Source organism: Indicator indicator, chromosome 17 (assembly GCF_027791375.1).
Source record: "Indicator indicator isolate 239-I01 chromosome 17, UM_Iind_1.1, whole genome shotgun sequence".
In the NCBI taxonomy this organism is placed as follows: Eukaryota; Metazoa; Chordata; class Aves; order Piciformes; family Indicatoridae; genus Indicator; species Indicator indicator.
In genome coordinates this window covers 13,466,694-13,487,328 of record NC_072026.1, presented here as the reverse complement: position 1 = coordinate 13,487,328, position 20,635 = coordinate 13,466,694, and the positions used below count along the sequence as shown (strand labels likewise).

The 20,635-nt window shown below is 38.4% G+C and overlaps 2 protein-coding genes across 4 annotated transcripts in view; one reads left to right on the top strand and one right to left on the bottom strand.

Moving 5' to 3' along the window:
- AMMECR1 (AMMECR nuclear protein 1) overlaps positions 1–5,538 on the top strand; it is a 99,225-nt gene extending 93,687 nt beyond the window's left edge. For both annotated transcript variants that reach the window (XM_054388665.1, XM_054388666.1), the window contains 2 exons: positions 1,518–1,614; positions 5,424–5,538. In XM_054388665.1, the coding sequence (XP_054244640.1) occupies positions 1,518–1,614; positions 5,424–5,538 (212 nt within the window). The remainder of the gene's footprint in view (positions 1–1,517; positions 1,615–5,423) is intronic.
- Positions 5,539–17,562: 12,024 nt separating this feature from the next.
- Positions 17,563–20,635, bottom strand: part of TMEM164 (transmembrane protein 164) — a 30,241-nt gene continuing 27,168 nt past the window's right edge. For both annotated transcript variants that reach the window (XM_054388757.1, XM_054388758.1), the window contains 2 exons: positions 18,145–18,245; positions 17,563–17,769 (listed from right to left, as the gene is read on the bottom strand). In XM_054388757.1, coding sequence (XP_054244732.1) covers positions 17,563–17,769; positions 18,145–18,245 — 308 coding nt within the window. The remainder of the gene's footprint in view (positions 17,770–18,144; positions 18,246–20,635) is intronic.

The following is a 20,635-nucleotide window of genomic DNA, read 5'->3' as shown; positions in this document are numbered from 1 at the left end:
TTAATTGTAAGAAGACTCTTATATCAAATGCCAACTACCTGCCTGTATTGGTCCCCTTTATAAGGATGTAGTAAACTGTAGCTGTTTTCTAGACAAGTCACAAATGCAGGGTAGCTGTAGGAAAATAAAATATGGAGGGGGTGGTACAATGCAGTCAGCCAACTTCAGAGGTGTTAAAAGCTGCCAGTTTTCATATACTTGTTAAGTGGCACGATTTCTGGTCAATTAACAGCTGATTTAGTCCTAAATTTGCAGTGATCAAGGTTTTTTTGGGGGTATTTTTCAGTTAAGTACTTTCTGCTAGTCTTAATTCCTCACATGGCTTCCTGAGTTTTTAATGTGTAGAAGGGAAGTACTTCCAATATGAAAGTCCAAAATAATGTTATTAAAGTCCCTTTTAATAAAGGCACAGTAAATTTGTGAATTAAAAATCCTAGAGTAGATTTTGTTGAATAGTAATTTTTTGGACTAAGCAGCTGACTAACTACTCACTATGGTTTTTCCTTCCAAGGTGACAGTCTGTCTCAATCTTTTACATTTTGCATTGCTGCCTTATTTTTTTCTTTTTTTTTCTATTCTTTTTGAGTTAAGGAACAGGATGAAAACTTCACTGAAGATCAGATTATTTAATTGATAATTCTGTACCTAAATAGCCACTTTAGAGGCTTTCCAAGCTCTATTTTAGTGACTGTTTTAGTCAATTTAAGGGTGTGGAGGTGGCATGTGGGGGTGTTTTAACTTTCTAATTCATTTTAGTAGACCAGACATTGCAATCTGGCTCTTTAAAGTGCCCAAAACCTACCTGCTTTTATTTTTATGTACCCAGAATTACCCCTTTTTTTTTTAATGTAGCAATGTGACTAACCTACTTGTGTCTTTTGGAATAGGTGTGTTTAATGCCTACTTAAAATATTAGGCTTTTAAAATAAATAAAAGGGAGTTTTGAATAGCATTAAGATGTTATCGAGAAGAGTAATGTATTCCTTTTTTTATTACCCAGGCACCTATAATACAATATAGTAGTTCTGAAATTAGACATATCACTGCAAAGTGATATTTATGAAGAAGTCTAATCTCTGAAGTGCTCTGCACACATTCAACTAATCATTCTTTACAATTTTATTTTATAGAGAAGTTTAATTTTTCATAGTGTCATTGCCATTTATCATGTATAAAGTGGCTGTGATCCATTATCATATCTGAACATTTCAGGAAAGCTGAATTTTATGTCTTGCCCAAGTCTGGGACACCTGAAGGTAACCTGTCCACTTCTAAAATATTTCAGCTACAAGATCAAAATATGTTGTTTCTTAACACACTCTGTGTGTAAAGAAATCTTGTATGTCATATTTCCTTCATCTGTTCTCAAGTAGGGAAGAACAACCTTTGTTTTATACAGAACTTCAGCAGAGCACTTCCATTATCAATAATACTACTACACACTGCACTGTGTTTTTGCAACATCTGTTCTTATTGCTGTATTTCTCACTAATTTTTATTACTGTAAAATTCAACAGGATGGGACCACATTCAAACCATAGATTCATTATTGAGGAAAGGAGGCTATAAAGCTCCGATTACTAATGAATTCAGGAAAACAATAAAGCTAACCAGGTATGCATCAAGGGATACTACAGGTTTTGTAATACTGTGATGTGTTCATTCCTGGTAAGTGCTTATTTCAGACGTTGATGGTAAGCTTTCCTGTGTATATGATTAATGACTTCTTTCTTTTCATAACAGCAGTACAGACTGAAAAATATCTGTGCCTTGCATAGAGATTAGTGGCACTAAGCAAGAAAGAAAAGGCTATTGCTCAATATCAGCGTACATATATTTCAGGATACCCGCATATTTTCTTTCATAACGCTGAAAAATATTAGTAGCTTATTAGCTCTTGCTTTTTACAGGTTCTTCATTGGCTGTAACAGATCATCAGGGGCTATTAACAAGGATTCCTTGCCCTTGTCAGTGTGTATTTGAGCAGATGGTGCACTATGGGTCTGCTACTGTGAAGCCATGGAGGCCCCTCAGAGCTAGTAATCTCTTCAGTTGTCAGAGAAAGTGTTGTGTCTTTTCTCTATCCTGTGCAGTTCAGGTTTCCCTTCTCTTACTGGGTGCTGGGTATGCAAACTAAGTAGTGGATCTCACAGTCAGTGCACTAGTTAAACTGTGTCAGGGTATTCTCAGGAGTGGAGACATGAGTTTAGTGTTTTATTTCATACTCTGTCACTCTCACACACTAGTGTATTTTGATTTTGTTACTTTAATAAAATGCGTTCTTGAGGGCTTCTTAGTGAGTGGGAGCAAAAGTATTTTAGAATTAGCAGCAGATACTCTGCCCATAATATTGTAGTGCTGTGGTGAAGGGTGGAGGAGTAAATGTCTATATGAATGCTTCTAAAACAATACCTTTTCATAAGCTTGCAGAACAAAATGACTGCTAAACTCTCATTATCTGTTCTATACTCAAAGAAATAAGAACTTTTAGAACCTTACATCATAAGGAAGTATTAACTGTTCATCCTCTTCAGGGAGGCCACACTTGACATGCTATTAATACAAATAACAAAGTTAGAATCCTTTGTCCAAAACTGTTATCCCTCCTATCTCTTATCAACTTCTAAGGACTCAGAGTCACAAGATTAATTCTAAAAATATTCAGATAAATTACTCTTGTAGTGAAGATAGTTGGCAGTCTGCAAAAACAAGTTAATACCCAGAAGTCCTGGTAATGCTTTGAAGAAGATAATTGAAATATAGTAGAGCTGAAAGAAGTGTACCAATTCTAGAGGCCTAGGATGTGGAAGGACAGCAACTGCATTTTCTCTTCCATCTGCTTAAATGAGCAGATGTGATTCCAGTCAGGCAGCCTTTGGCCTGCCTTAACCCACTTACAACAAGCTTCATTAACTGCCAGGCTTATGGTTTAGTTTCCCAGTGGCAGGGGATTTCATTCACAGACAGCTTACTTGGCAAGTGCAGAGTGCCACGTACCATTCACATCAGCTCAGGAAGAGCTCAGCTAATCTCTCAGCAAGGACCAGCAGCCATTTGTTAAGTTAATGCACCATTAATAAACACTTCTGGATCAGGTAGGTGTGAGCATCTTTGGTACTTCCACTGAGGCAAAAAGTATAAGGTGTTCTGCTCTGTTCCTCTGGCAAAGAGGCAACAGAAGCAAATGTGTTTGCCACTTTAACTGCTGCAGTTGGAAATTCCACAGTAGTTTAAACTTTTATGTTGGGTTGTGAGTGCAAGTGGTTGAGCCATCTGTTGTGGTTTTTTAAGACCTCTCTCAGAGAGGACAACCAGAGCAACTCCAGAAGAAAAATGAGATAAAAAGTATTTCCACCTCTCCTTTCTGTCACAGTAGCTGGACTCACTGAATCTCATCTGTCAGATCTCTTATGCAAGGTCTTTCTAAGTGACATTTATGGACATGTGGAATAGTGGTTTTGTGTAGATTTTACAGATAAGTGTAACTGTGGTGATATGTTCCTTGTTGTCAAGCAATACTGATGCAAGTATATCCAAAATATTCTGCTTTTAGTCATATAGAGCTGGCTGATGTTATTGTGGGACCTCACTCCATTATTTTTCAACAGTCTGGAGAGATCCCAGTTGAGTGGAAGCTGGCAAATGTTGTCCCATTTTTCAAGATGGGTAAGAAGGAAGAGCTGTGGTAATTACTGGCCTGTCAGTCTCACTTGAATGCCTGGTAAAATTACGGAGAAGGTTATTCTGGGAGCTACTGAAAACCACTTGAGAGATAATGGAATCATTGATCGTAACCAGGATGGGTTCATGAGAGGAACATCTTGCTTAACTACCTTAATTTCCTTTTATGCCAAGGTCACCCATCTAGTTGATTAAAGGAAGCCAGTAGATGTGGGGGTTTTATTGTAGCAAGGCTTTTGATACTATCTTTCACAGTATCCTTCAAGACAAAATGTCCAGCTTACAGCTAGCCAAGTCCCTCCTAATGTTGTGTGAGCAATTGGTTGACAGGTCAGGCTCAGAGTTTTAAGAGATGGGGTTAGATGAGGCTGCTGGCCAGTCACCAGTTCAGTTCCCCAGGGCTCAGTTTTAGAGCCAGTGCTCTTTATTGTTTGTATAAATGACCTGGGCCTGGGACTACATTAAGGTTGCTGGTAATATGAAACTAGGAGGAGCTGTGGACTTTCTTGAGGGCAGAAAGGCCTTGCAGAGATCTGCATAGTCTAGAGAGCTGGGCAATAACCAACTGTATGAAATTTAACAAGAACAAGTACCAAGTAATCTACCTGGGCCGGGATAATCTTGGCTATGCATATGTGAATTGGGGGATGAAAGGCTGGAGAGCAGCCCCACTTAAAGGGATCTGGGGTGCTGGGTTGATGGCAAGTCAAATATGAGCCAGCACTGTGCTCTGGCAGCTGAAAGGGCCAACTGTGTCCTGGGCTGCATTAAGCAGAGCATTGCTAGCCAGTTGAAGGAGGTGATTGTCCCACTTTACTGCAGTGGTGTGACCCCTCTGGACACTCTAAGATTGTGAAAAGCCTCAAGGTTTTTTTTTCCTCCTTTTGGGAGGAGCAGCTGAGGTCATTTGTTTTTTTCAGCTTGGAGGAGACCTTATCACTGAGGAGGGATCTCATCACAGTCTACAGCTTCCTCAAGGGGGCAGAGGAGTGGGGAGGTACTGATCTCTCTGGTGACCAGTGACAGGACACAAGGAAATGGAATGGAGCTGCATCAGGAGAGGCTCAGACTGGACATTAAGCAAAAGCTCTTCATTAGGAGGGTGGTCAATTGCTGGAACAGACTCCCAAGAGAAGTGGTCTTAACATCAAGCCAGCAAAGAGTTCAAGAGCATCTGGACAATGCTCTTAGACATACGGTTTAGTTTTAGGTAGTCCTGTGAGGAGCAGGGAGTTAGACTTGGAAGGGATCCTTAAGGACCATCAACTTGAGATATTACGTTATTCTAGTCTAGAAAGAATGTAACTCATTTAATATAGCTGGGATTATTTTAAAAGTGGAATTTGGCAGACAATACTTAAACATTACTTAAAACAGCCCCAAAATCTGTAGTGCTTCTTTACAGTTTTTCTCCTAGGTTTTATGCAGAGTTGGCTGAAGATATGACACATTCTCAATAAATCATCATGAGTTTCTGTTCCCTCTACTTCAAGCAACATAGTGGGCAATGGTTTTTAACAGTTTAGTTTGATAAGCACTTATGTTGCAGTTTGTCACATGATTCAAGAATGACACAGCCATAGCAGTTCCCTCCATGCCCTTGTGCAACTGAAGACAGTCTTATTCCCAGGATTGGAAGTACATAGCTGTTGCCACTGAACATACCATAATTGCAGTATTTTTAGTGCTACTTACAGTTTCCTGGTAATAGTTCTTGAATTTGCTTCTTTGCTCTTTTCTAGGTACCGTAGTGAGAAGATGACAATGAGCTACACAGAGTACCTTGCCCATCGTCAGCATCATCACTTCCAAAATGGTATTGGGCACCCCCTTCCACCGTATAACCATTATTCCTGACACTGAGCCGCATGACCAGTCACTGGACCTCTCTGCAGACCTCTTCCCAGGAGACCCTGCCCCTTCTTGGTCTAGCTATCTCTATTACTGTACCATTTTATGATGATAGTTTCCGTTGCCATGTTGAGGCTTCTTGGTTAGGCTCATCATGGCAGCGGGTGGGAAAACTACATTACTACAAAGATCCCATGCTTTTTTTTATTATTGAGTCACTGCAGATTTTTTTGCAGCATATATAGCCCTTGGGGTTTTTTATGGAATTTAAAATTTCTACTTCATTAACATTGAATTATATCAGTCAAGGCTTTCTGTGACTGTGGATGGAAGGAAGAGTTTAAGGATTACAGTTAGGGATTCTTTGCTTTGCAAATAGGCATTCATGGCTTTTGCATTATTAGGTGTGACAGGGAATGAAACATATCAGATTCAGGTATTACTTTAGACAATGAACTGCATTTTCATAATGTTTGTAACAATGTTGTGTGTACAATATCTCACCCTCACGGTAAAGATTTCATGTAGCTATGTACCTGATCTTCAGATCCAGCATATACAGCCCAAATGTCAAGGCTGACACACAAAATGCTTTTTGGGATGAAAAGAAGCAATTACATGTACAATGAGAGGTGATGTTAACATTGCAGCCTTTTCAGAATCCAGTGGTCTAATTGATAGGGCATGACATAACCCAGTGGGCTACCAGGTAGCTTTGTCTCCCATGCTGTGCTGGGAATTGAGGGTGACCAGCTCTGTTAAGACTCGTCATAAAAATGAGTTTGTAATGAGACGATGCCTTTCTGATTATCTCATATTAGAAGTGACATTTGTTTTTACAAGCAGGCTGGTGAGTAGTGGATGTCATATTAGGAAGAAAATGGATTTAGATTTTAGTGCCTTTGACTACGACATAACTATATACTTTATATATAAGATTCATAGGAAAAAATATAGCAAATCTGCCAGACATTCTAGCAAACTATAATGAGTCTGCTCTGGCATCAGGTTTGGGGGGATTTTTTAAAGTGAAACTTTTTTTTCTCTTATAGCAAACCTGTTTTGGAAAAGGAAATATCCCTGGTTTGTTCTTTCTTCTGCTTTTGAACTTGTTGAGTTTTATCAAGTCATGAATAGCTAGATAAAGGTAATGATAATTTTTACAAATAAAAAAGACTGTTGTAAAAGAGCACAGGACAAATATGCCATAATTTCACATTTTCATCTATTACAGGAACAGTACTTGAGAGCTCTAAGTACTGTGTAATAATTCTGATACCCCTCCACATGGTAGAAGAAAAAAAATAAACGATTGGAACTTTATCCTGCTGTAAAAATAGGATTTAGTAAAAGGTATGTGTGGTATATTTGCAAGCCCCAGCTCCTTGCTTATGTGCCTGCAGAACTCCCACTGATACCTGCTGTAGTTCATTGCGTATTCTAGGGGGCAATACAAGCCATCTATTACAGAAAAGACCTTCCTAATAGGAGTGAGTATCCCACAGTAAGCAGAAATCCTATTGATTTTGAGGAACGAATGTTTGTAACTATATGGATATATACAATTCAAATAGATAAAACCAGTTAAAATTCAGTTCTTAAAAAAAAAACAAACCCTAATTGTAACAATATTTCAGTCAGGTATCAAAACCCCAGATATGGGTAAACTATGTTCATCCCTTATGTGAGATTAGCTGTGCTACTTAATTCCTATGGAGGTTCTTGTGGAAGGTCTTTGGTATTCCTTCATCCACAGCATTTGATGTCCAAATATAACATTTTCAGTTATGATGCCTTAATTTACAAGAAGAGGGCCTGAAGTTTCAGGAGCCAAGAGATGCCAGCCAGAAGCTGCAACAATTAATAGATATTTATACAGAGGCTATTTTGGATGATACTGTTGTCTTGTTTCTACTTGGGGAACACTTTTAAATGGATTAGTCTTCAAGTAGAAATAGTGAACAAGTGGCTACCTGACAGAGTTGTGTTGGTTTCTTTTCTTGCCCTTATAGGGAAACTGAGCACAAACTGAACCATTCTGCTGAAAAAAAAGAAAAAAAAAAAAGAAAAAACCCCACACAATTAAAAAAAAACAAAAACAAAACCCAAACCCAAGAAGAAAAGTCATCCAACCCCATCTTCATCTGTCATCTCGTTACAGCACGCTCATGTGTATGAGCTCATTGTTAGAAGTTTTTTAAAAAGATCTATTATATATTAAAATATATATGTATTGAAAGGTGCTAATCAACCTCAAGCAGGTCACGTGACTGGTCATGCGGATCTAAAATCATATCAGATTTTTTTAAAAGATCTTCGATATATGCAGATGTTATACAGAATTTCTTACCAGTGTAATAAGGATGATATACTGATGAATAAACAATCCTGCAGGTTTTTAAGGACAAGGTCAGCAATACTTCCCACCATGGCTTGGGGGAGAAAAGGATAATTTTGTCTCCTTTTTGTATACAGCATAATGCACAATGCATTTTTGTCTCTCTCTTAGTAGCTGTTGCTTACAAATATAGTTAAAAAGGTGTTATACAAACCCTAAAGGTGTGCTTTTGAAATGAGGTTAATACCAGGCCCTTCTGGACCAGCGTTTTGTATCACTAATTAAAAAACTGTAACAGAGTCTGTGGTCAATCAGATTGTATGATATTTCTTTGCAAGATTAGTATAATCAGTCTATCTGCAGTGTTTCTAGGGCACCTACCTCCTCAGCATACAAGTGCTGAAAATGCTAAGGATTGTTTCTCTGTAATTATGGGTTTATTTGTACAAAACATGCTGTTCACTGTGACATGCACTGGGACAGAATAGGTCTGTTTGCTTAAAGCTGATCAACCGTTAGTTTCATTACATGTCCTTCCCAGATAGTTCTGTTTAGTACCCTTTTGGATAGATTTATGGCTTTAGATTCAGATTTTTCTTTTAATTTGGACTACTTTATTGGGTGTATACAGCCAAGTAGCTTATGTCACTGTTAAGCTGGAATGCTTATTTTTTTGAATGAGTACTACTCAGTTTGCCTTATTCATTAATGAGACTGTTGGGGTTTTTTTTAAGTTCTTTTTGCTTAATTGTTCCTAAAACCCCTGTTCTGTAAGCTGAGTTTGACAACACAACCATAGACTCTACATGAACCTATTACTTAGTCATGCTTCAAGTGGCCTTCCTTCTGCCTAGACTGCTGTAGCACTGACTTTCACCATCTCAATCCCACTGCTGGTCATAGCAGAAGGAGGGCACACTGGAGTTCTGACCTCAGATACACTATTAAGTCCAGGCAGTTGAATCACGTTGCACACCCTGGCGTTTGTATATTGACCTCTTTACTGTCTTCAAATGTGCAGGTTTTTAAAATTGTTGTCTGGAGTAGGTTACATCTTTTATGTGTGTTAGATCGAACCAAAGAAGCCTCCAGCCATGCCCAAATGCTGCTCCTAAAGCCTGCCTTCCAATCCTTACAAAAGCCCTGCAGGATTAAATGTGTTAACTTTTTTATTTTTGTACAGTTTCTAACTGATTTTTGCTAGTAATGTTAATTGAATTGTTTATTTGGGGAGTCTGAAATTCTCCTCCACTGAAATAAACTGGTGACTTTCCTTTTATGTTTAAGAAAAAAAAAAAGTTAAAAAAAAAAAAGAAAGAAACCCAAAGTGTGCCTCTCAGATTTAAGGGTTTCTGGTTACATTTATTCTGAAGACCAGCAATGATTCTTTATATACAGAGATATGTTTTCCTCATTTTTTTATTACTGTTAAATAAAAAATAAAAACCTCTTTCTTTGCTCTGGACCCAGTAATTGCGCTGGTACATAAACGCACTGAGAAAACAAACTTTTGTTTGGAACTTTTATAACAACTTATGACTGTTTTTGTATATCAAAGTCGATTCTTTTCAAGATATTTGGATCTAGTTTCTAAGTTATTTTAGTGTTTTATATTTTACAAAAAAAAAATTACTTTAAATTTTTCACCAGCATCTTGAGTTATCTTTAATGCAATGGTGACATGCAATGGGCTTAGAGCTACCTGGCGTAGCTTGTAAGGCCTCTGTCTTCTCCTTCCTTCCTTAGTAACTTGATTGATTACAATAATATCACACATTACCTGAACCCCTTCCTTTATAACTAGATCCTTCTTCCTTCCACATTTAATTACTATTAGTGTGAAGAAACTGTTGAAATGGGCATTTTAATATAAGTATGGCTTAAAAATGAGGAAAAAAGTTTTAAAAAAAAGTATATAGAAGGTTATCTGTGGGTCTGTGAGATATGACTGTGGAAAGATATTGTAGTAGTTTTAACACTATTGTTATTACCTTTTAAATCATTTACCCAATAAAATAAGGAAAAAGAATCACGATTTCTTTTTATGTTTCTCTGCTTAATTCTGCGGCTTGGTCAATTTTTATTTAAGCAGTTCTCCTTAGTGTTACTGTTAAAGGCTAACAATGTGTTAGAAATATTTCCCTGTGATTAATTCTGCCTTCCCCTTTTGCCTACTGTCAGAACAGATTGTGGGCAGGTGCCTGCAGCTTTCAGGCTAATTCAGAACTTAGTCACTGCATGCTCCAAGTTAGAGCAGCATCTATATCAGTTACATCAGTTATATCACTATTTATAGCAGTGTATTTGTTAGCACTTATATCAGTTATTGGTTCAGTTTTGTACTTTTAATGTCTTAATTTTAAACATGGAGTTTTGTCCAGGCTTGGGCTTCTTACCCTCTGAGAGGGGGAAGTGATTTGTTTCAACCTTTTGAAGCAAAACTTTGTTGCAGAACCAGTTACACTGGTGTGTAACACATTTTTGCCATGTAGTATAGGCAAAGTAGTGATCAGAGACTTATCATCTTCCAATATTTCAATATGCTTCCTTCATATTACACTTGCACTAGTGCGTGTGATTTTAAAGAATATCTAGTCAAGCTTTGCCATGAGGGATTTCTTTACTGTGCATGTCATACCTAGCTAATATATAGATTGTCATCCTGACCAAATTTTATGAGGAAAAAAAAAATTACAATGTAGAGTTTGCAGTGACTTAGGAGGTTCCTATAAAGAACAGAGAGCCAGGGATGAAGTCTTTTACCCTTCCCCAAAAGCTTTTTAAGAGTGGGGGCTCTTAGGTTGTTTTACTTAGAACGGCACACCAGAACCTGCTGCACAGCCTTAACTGTTAGCACCAGTTTTCAGTGTCTCTGCAGTAGCTCCGGCTTGGTGGCAGAGCTTCTTGGATGAGGAAGCCTTAGCAAACCACTTTGTTGGTACGGATAACTGTGCTGATCCCAAGGAGTTGTTTTGAGAAGGGAAGGAGCATGTTCCTGTGAACCAAAACATCCATGATCCTGCTGATCACAAAAGTACCCAGGCAGGTAGAACTGACTTGGAGACCTTTGTTCCCTGAGCCAAATTCTTAGTGCACTGAGTAAACAGCTTCTGTTGTTTTAGTACCTCACAGATTCAGTATCGGTCTGACCTGGATTAAACCTACCTGAAACTCACAGCTGTGCTCATAGAGATGAACAGCTTCTAACTAAGAGCTTCTCACTCTTGCTACTTTAGACAGCTATGTAGTTACTCACTATTAAAATCAAACTAACTCAACAGCAGTGAGTATTATGGATGTTTCAGAGGTGGAAACTCGCTTATTCTTACATATAGCTTGGTATTAAACAATGAAAAGCTGACTTACAATTAGAGTCTTAGAGATGCAGATAATCAGCAGTGCCTGAAAAAAGGAAATTACTTGCTTAGTTCATCTCAGGTTTCCAGCACTTCACATCATTAGATTTCTACTTAAGCTGTTGCATCAGTCTTTATACTGCTCAAGAGAAATTAAACTGGAGAATTAGTTCTAGTCTCCAGCTCTGTGGAAATTTAAAACTCTTACCTTACATGTATAATAATACAGGTTGGGCACAACCAGCATGTTCTTTTTCCAGGAACATGATTAGTAGAAACCTTACACAATGAAATGTCTGCTTGTCTGACATGTACTGGGTCACAATGTTACTGCAGTCTATTTAAATGTACTTTTAAATACAGCCTGAAACATTTCTGAAGTGCATTAAAAGTACTTTGCCACCACATATGGTGTGAGAATTACAGTTCAGTACAGCCTGCCCAAGACAGAAAAATCAACAAATCAGGTAAGAATATGTATTCCCCTATCTATTTAACTATTAATATTACAAACTGAATTGGAAAATCAGTTTTGGTTGTCTTACCTGGTTTTAAAAAGTCTTAAGCAAGACAGAGTCGGAGCCTGGCACAAGTAGAATGATAACAAAACTGTACAGGATCCATTAAAATGCATTTATTTGTTTTAGTTCAAAGGTTTAACAACTATTTGCCCTGGACTTAGAGCACAACAGTGAAAAAAAAATCAGACCAAAATACAAAAACAAGACACAAACTACCCCTTATTTGTAAATGTTACCTTGTAACCGAGTTTTAGCACATTAGAAAGTTTACAAAACTTGTGACACTCTTACAAATTATTCAGAGGTAACAGCATTCCGTGGCAGTTGAGCCTCTTCACATCCCTCCTTTCCCTTGCCCATACCAGTCTGTGCCTGGATAACGCTGGGCTTGGGTAACTGGAACTGCTTTGTGATTCAGTCCAGTGCCTGAGCCACTCCAGCTCCCCAGCACAGTTTGGTTGGTTATAACAGTGTACCTAAGCTCACTGTTCTGCCTGCTGCATCCTCTGCAGCACTGAAATAATGACTCAGTAAATGCAGAAATAATTGTTTTAGAGTACAAAATTGACCCTGAAGAAAAAGGAAATAATTTCAAAAGCTTGGCTTTGACTAAGATACTCTAAAAGCTGCAGGACAGATTTACAGCAAAATCACTTTGAATACAAACCACAAAATTCAACAGATTTTTACAAGTCTTGTCACTGTAAAAAAGAAAACTTCCAAGTGGACCTGCCTGTGGAAACCTTTCCCCTCCTAACAGGGCTGACACATATGCCCTCTTCCTGTTTTTTGGCCTTTTCAGGGCATTGCTCTCTATTGGGACTAATTTAATTCCTAAGAATATACCTCTAGTGAAACGATTGCAAGAGCGAGAGAAGCAGCACACCTATTTTCCATTAGCTCTAATGCATAGCAAACAAATGCCTGTAATTTAGATCAGAGGATCACAAGATGTTAGGGGTTAGAAGGGACCTCTGGAGATCTTCAAGTCCAACCCCCCTGCCAGAGCAGGGCCATAGAATCTATTACAGGTCACACAGGAACACATACAGTCAGGGCTTGAAAGTCTCCAGAGAAGGAGATGCATGATTTAGGAGATAAAAAGTACAATAATTTAACAGTTGCAAACAGCCATTTCTGAAAGAAGATAACAACTGGGTTTTACAAAAAGCTATCAAATATACAGAAATACCAAACCCCTGATTGTGGCCAGAAACAGATGAATAAATCTACAATGAGGTACTCTATAATCTTAAGGTATGCAAGTGGATGGACTTTTCCTGTCTCCCAACTTCAGCAAGGCAAGGCTTAAGCACAAGGAGGCTTTGCTGATAAGCAGCAAGAACCAAAAACAGGTACAGGGGCAAATGGTCATAGACTGGCTTTTCACTGATTCATAGTGGCATGGGCAAGAACTGCTGGATTTCACCCTCCAAAAGAAACAAGACACAAATTCTTTGGTGCTTAACTAGGAAGAAATGAAAACGCCAAGTACAGTGTCTGAATCCTTGGAAGGTAGCATGGCATGTATCCCAGACAGCTTGAGCCTTGGCACAAGATCCCACTAGTCACAGGCTGAATCCCCAGATGCTATGGTGGGTGCAGAACACGCCTTTCTGCTTTGGAGGGCTACTTACTGTAAGGCTGCATAAACAAATCTCATGTGCGTGTACACTTGGAGACAAATATAGGCAATCATTCACTGGTAGAAAGAGTAATTAATTTCCCTGCCAATTTTGACTCTCCTTTCACCTTACTTCATACCAGTGTGAGGTCTAGCCATTGGACTGCACAATGAATTGCTTGTGGACAGCAAATCGGCCTACTTTAGGGCAAGATTTTACAGTCAGCTTAAGCTCCTGCCGAAAGGAGTAAGTTGTCTCTGTGGTCCCCTCCTGCTCTGCCCCATAGCTACTGTCAGCCTTTTTGTAACTGTGACACAAGATTTAAAAACATTTGACCAGGGAGGACCAGGACTACACTTAAAATTGTACATTGCACTGCTGCCATGTAAACAGCTCATCACCCATGTACTGAGTGGCAACAGCCTCAAGTTATCTTGTCCTAGACTGTGGGCACAGGAGAGAATGACAGTTAACTTTCAAGAACAGCAGTATAGTTTTGCTCTTTATTTCACAGTGTAAATAAGCCCAAAAGCAGCCCCAAAAAATCATCCATACAGTATAACTGCCTGTGAAATAAACCTTTCAGGGAAAACAAAAATCACCCTCTGCAAGGAAGAGAATAACCATCCTATACGGAGATTTAGTATTCTGCTTTCCCATCAAATCAATGTCCTGCACACTACACAAGCTCTGACATATGTTACAGTTTGATACCAGAGACAGGTAAGGAATAAAGGATGTGAAGATCCATGACATTAGCTTCAGAAGTTCGTTCCCTTTCTGTTCCCATTCTGACCCGTGCTTCACCTTCTGTGAAGCTTGTGTCTCGGCTATGCTGAGACAATTTCTAGTGGCACCATAACATAAACCAAAATAAGACACAAGGTTTAAAAAGTCTTCAAACAAGGTGAGGGAATAATTTCACTTTTGGGCTCCTCACTACAACAGAGCCACTGGGGTGGTGGAGTGTGTTCAAAGAAAGGCAATGAAGCTGGTGAAGGGTCTAGAACACAAGTCTTCTGAGGAGTTGCTGAGGGAACTGGGGTTTTTAGCCTGCAGAAAAGGAGGCTGATCTTAATGGTCTTCTAGAACATAACTGACTCTGTCCTAATTCAATGAACTTCACTGATACTTTGCAATCAAAGAAGCAACAGCTCAGAAACAGTTGAAGGTTCTACTGCTTTCTGTCTGACTCCAGTTGCACCATTTGACTCTTGCAACAGCCCAAATAATCTAGAATCCTTCTGTGTGTAGTTGTTGGTTTGCCTCTCTACTTTTTTGCTGAATCACCTTGTTGAAGTTAGCCGTTTTAGCAATTTTAATTGGTGTGGAAGAGTTCATGAAGCTCCAGAACCTGCATAGGTAAGGCATGGAAGGGGCATAGGAATGTCCCATTGGCTTTGATGAGCAGGTCTGTTGGCATACTCCATGTTGTGTAATTATGCCTGAAATTTCTAGAGTGACTCAAACCAACTGGACCAGGGTAACAGAGAAAAGCACGAGTCACAGCACCATGACAAGAACAAGACATCTACAATACAGAGGGAAGGCTGGAGCAATCACTTAGAGCAGCTCTGCTGTCAAAGTCAATGGTACAAGTGGTACAACTGCTCCAAGAATCTTTCATCCAAACTGCCCCAGGGATGTCCCTCTTGTTGGCTGTATTTAACACTGCCATTCCTGTAACTGATTTTTAAGTCATTCAGAAAAGCTCACAGATTTTGCATTCCAAGTAGCCTGCAATGGTTGAGACACCTGAGCTTATTTAAATCCCTCCACAGTTAACTGACCAGAGGCAGTCAATGGTGACAAAGAGCAGCAATGCCTTGAATGCCCTGAAGGATGCCCTGAAGGATATGATGCCCTGAAGGATATGACTAGAAATAGGAAATGTAGTAGGGTTATTCTGTTTTGGGTTTTGTTTTTAGTTTTGTCATAGTTTTGTTGTAAGGGGAAGGGGAGTGTGAGGTGTGTGTATGTTTGGAGAAGGTTTTTTTGTTGGGTTTTTTGTTTTTTAAAAAAAAAAAAGGCTGCTACTTTCACATAAATCCCATTTTTTTTCCAGTGCGTACAATATTCTGAAGAAATAAAAAACAATTCTTTAAAAAAAGTAAAGTTAAGCAATAATGCTAAATAACATTTGCAAAATTTGGATCATTCTATTGAGATACCAAACATTCCTTCTAAACATGACTGAATCCAACAAAAGGCATTTTGACAGATTAAGTAAATAAATAAACCATGATACATTTGACAGTGGCTAAGGTGGGTGTGTGAGGGGGTGGACAGGGAGGAATCACTGTGTATTTCATTCAGCTATTCACAAGAGATGAAGTACATTAAAAGGGGAACGCTTTAACATCTCAGCATCTCACAGCAACATCCTGAAATTCAGCATGCACTACTGAATATGATGAAATAAATAGAAAGAACTTCTATCACTTCAGCACTTCATTAAATGGTCTGCTACAGACAGATTCAGGCCTTTAATACTAGTACATTTGGGTTTTATGCTTCATTTCACAAATACTTAGTCAACATGTACACAGCTCTACTGAGGCAGCAGTGAGACCACTCAGTTACTTAGATGCTAGGATGCTGTAGGATCAACAACTGACAGTCAATCCTGTATCTGGTAGTTATTATCAGGTGCTTAGCTTTCTCAAGCTCAATTCTGATTAAAAACACAAGGAATCATACAGTTCATATAACTAAGACTAGCTATATGTGTTTGTTTCCTTGTCAGTAAAAAAATTTTCTTCTTTAGGGGAAAAAAAAAAAAGTCAACCACTTCTCATTCCTAATTTTCCTTCTTGAGGTATAAATGACTGTACTTAACTTCAGAATATATATTCAGGTGATCCAGCTGGAGGAGGTATAATGGTTTTATCTTACAAGTCACAGCTTTGACAACATAATGAATCTATAAATTGCAACAAACTACTGTACAACAAAATTCCTGCAGCCCTGAAACAAGAAATGGTGCTTAATAGACTCACAATTAACTGTCTGGAGGAACACACTCAAGATTCTCATCTTTATTCCCAACAGTTTCTCCTCTAGTCTTGGAAAATTTGAACAGGTTTACTGTTTATCATACTACCTATCTACAGCCCAGTCTCCAAAAGATGTGTTGATAGAAAGGTTTAGTCATACCAGTAGACTGGAACCCTTTCTTTCTGGTAGAGGCCTGGGATGATTTGAGGTTCCTTTTTCTATCTGCATTTTAAAATCAGATTAAATAGAGAGAGAACATAGTTTCATTTTATTTCTTCACTAACTACTCTGAGTGAGGATTAGCGTAGAATGCAAAGAAGGAATGTTTCAAAAGCTAGAAAGCAAAGAAAGGAAAACTGATGTTTTTATTAGACTTCGTATCTCTGATCCCTCTCCAGTCTAAGCCAAGTGGGAGAAAAAAAATGAACCATATTTTGTTCAAAGTCAGATCAGAAGAGTGGATGAAATATTTTATCATTGCTTATGCGTAACATGGTCTTTTGACATTATATCAACATGATGTTCTTCTGCTCACTCAAATAAAAGCATCTCCAAAGCATCAAGATCTGAATGGGACTTAGCTAGACATATATTTACCCACAGCAGCTTAGAAATTAAGTACTAAATTAAAAAAAAAAAAAATTGTTCCCCAACATTTTCAACCTGCTTAAAGAAAGTACAGTAGAACCTCACTGTTTTGCACTTAGTCTGGAAGATGAAATGTACATCCCTCTCACCATGACCATTCTGCAGCATTCAAGTGCTGAGAGTTAAACCAGGATGATGCACCTCAACCTATGTTCTTTCACATCAACGGAGTGTGGTCATTCAGCTTTATTTCCTATCCTATGATATAAGGGTACTTACACTTAATGGAGAGTAAGTCAAAACGAGGTAGCACTGCAACTTTGCTGGAAAGTGGACAGATCCTGGCCTAATTTTAAATGGTGGCTTAGCAAGGTTCTCCTGGAATCTATGTGAAACATATAAAACACAAACCTTTTCCAGAATAAGGCCACTAATTTTGCCATAGGCAGTGAGAAACAGCATAGAAAACCCCTCACTGAATCACAGAGGTATTTTTGAGGCAATAAACTGTGGGGAGAAGTATAAAGACATTGTCCTCTCATTCTTCCTCTGTTTTCCAGTACAAGTATCTCTTTCCCGTATGTACTACTCCGTGGGGAGACATTTCAGTCTATTTTCTTAGCTGGGAGTCTAAGGAAGTCCATGCTACATTTAAAGATGGGGACAGCACTGTAAAAGAGTAGGATTACAAGCTTCCCATGAGTCATGGTCATGATAGTCTGATGTCCAGACGCCCAGATTCGATACCAGGGCCCATAAAAAGGATCTGAGATGGCTGGGCACAACATGTTGTTCAAATTCACTTCTGTAACCTGAGAAAGCGACAACAAATTTATAAATTAACATTTTTGTGTTGCACCAATTCAGACACCTAAAATGGTAATTACAAAATTCCCATAACAACTAACAATGTTTAGGTGATACTCCTTTGTTCAAGACAAGTAGGGCAGCTTTCAGAAGGAAAGCAGATCAAATTCAGGTGTGCATTTAATAGATGGATTTATGCAGGTACATAACCAATTTATGAAATCTTTTATCTACTTAAGAGATACAAATGCTCACTGGAACATGCAATTAAGCATCTGCATGCAAGCGATCTTATCAATAAAATTCTGGACTTTCAAAAACCGTGGTTTTACTTTGAATGTACTTGCAAACTATCCATTTATTAACCTGTATTTACTTACCAATCCCAGAATCTGCAAGATGCTAAAATGATATACAAACATAAACCCCGTGGATAAAAGAGCCCACCAGAAATTGCAGAGTGGTTCGGGAGTGTAGATACCTTGAAGAGAAAGGAATACATTAGTATTCAACTGAGTTGCTGTGTCCATCAAAGACTCATGAATAATCCTCTCCCTTCTGCTCTGTGGATGGTTAGGGCATCTGGCTTTAGCTGATAACCTACTCAATACTATTACACTAATGAATATTTGAAAGCCTTATTTCTTACCTGGCACATTCTCCCTCCTTCTGGTTCACCAGTAAAATATACAGTATGTTACCTCACTAAGCTTGCCTAATTTTCACCAGCACCAGTGATTTTTACCTCATTCTTACTTCTACCACAGAACCAAATGATTTTTCAATAATGTAATGGTATACAATGAATCTTCAAAACCTGCTTCTTATAGGGGTTCTGACTTCCACACAGACAGAAATAATTTAGGCAGTGGCAGTTCCTGCACTGTACTGTATTAGAGTATGGCCTCACTGTCACTCCTAATTTTATGGTTGTTTAATAAATATTAGGTAGTTACTGGCACCAATAATGCCTAGGAACAGAAAGGGTGTATAAAGTAGTCAATCCAGTAATGACAGACTGTACTTTTAAATGAAAACTGCTGCGGAGATATGTTCAGACATACTTACAAATAACTTTATATGCAGATACTATAAAATGTATTTTTTCCTTTCAAATGAAGTGGAAAATACCGCATTATTCCTGGGTTCACCTTTCTCCCTCTTCCTGAAACTAGGTTTTGTCAATTTACTGCCAGAACAAAACATCACATGACCTAGAATGTACCAAGGACATCAGATCTAATACAACTAACCTTAAATACAAGAGTATTTCTGGAATTAAACATTCAAACATAACATGGTGAGAAAAAAATACAGGGTTATCAAGACTCTTACCAGCAGCCTTGAATATTTCAGTTTCAGATAGGGGGAACAAAATATTATTTTCCTTATGACTGTAATAACTTAACCTAGGGATGCAAAAGAAGGAGGCACATTATGTCATGCTACTCAGCTACTGCAAGTAGTTGCAGGAGTTTCAGATGAATAAAAAATGCCAGTGCGTTTTTATGTCTGCTTTTGTCTGTTCTCTGATCCATTAGACAGTAAACACTGGGATGTGTATCCAGGACAGCTAACAGCAATAGAGCAATATCCATATTAGCCCTTGCTAGCTGGCACATTCAGTAATTATCAGGGAGTAGTTACAGACTTCAGCATATACCGTATGAGGCTATTGGGAACTCCAATAACTACACTAGGACACAACTCACCAGACTAAAGCTGGTATATGGCCAGTGTATGGCATCATATGTAAATAAGTGCAAATGACTTCTGTTACTTGCTTTACCACACCATCATACAATGGGGCATTCTGTTTCAGATTTGAATCCCTAGACTGTTGCCCTTTTGCAATTCTTTTCTGCATAGTTTTGTTCCATAGTTTGTACCCATCATGCCAGCTCAGATTATTTCAGGTAGCTATTGCAAATTCAATCTAATTTAAATACCATTTTGTAAATGTTACAAATTAAAATTTGCCTATACTTGACTATCCAAAACTGCACATCTCAGTATAACACAGCCTCTCTGTGCTAGTCAACAGCAAGTAAGGAGCTGGTTTTATGTCTGAATGACAGCAGCATGTATGCATCCCACATATCACTCACTGGCTTTAATGAGCAACAATATTAATTACCCAAGATGCAACTGTACACAGTGTTTTAGTAAGCAAGCTGTGGCTTGGTGCAGCCATGAGAAATGAGTTGAGAAGCTATTTTGAAAGCACAAGGCACCTTATAAGATTTCTTATCCAGTAGTTGAGTGAAGGTCAGGAGAAGTGTATGAACTACAAACAAAATCCAAATGTAAGAGTGAACTCTAAATGAGGACCTCCCAGGGAAGTGCTCTGCAGATAAAGGAAAAACATTCACAACAGTCTAACTCTTCAAATGTACTTAAGCAAGCATAATCTAAGAGCTGGTATACTATTTAGAAAACTGTACAGAACACTTCACTTAAATAGCAATAATACTGATTAAACTCCACAAATATCAGATACATGATATCACCTTGAATATAACTTTTCATTAGAGAGCAAGAGGAGAAGAAACCAGCCTTGGTGTCAGAGTTCAGGAGACCACGGCTCTATTTTTTGGCTGTACCAACTTGAAGTGACCTGGTCGAGCTACACAGAAACTTTGTCTCATTCCTCAGATGTAGAGTAAGGAAAACATCATTTGACTTGCAAAAGCTTTTTCTATTGTCTTTGCAGTTCTAGTTGCATGTTTACCTTAGATGCAATATACAGAATAAAATCGAAATATGGTATCTAAAGCTGTTCCTGGAACAGGGAGAGTACTGCTATATCAAATTTGGTTTCACATGAATTTGACTGGTTGGCAGTTGCCTGTCTTATCTTGAAAGATTCAA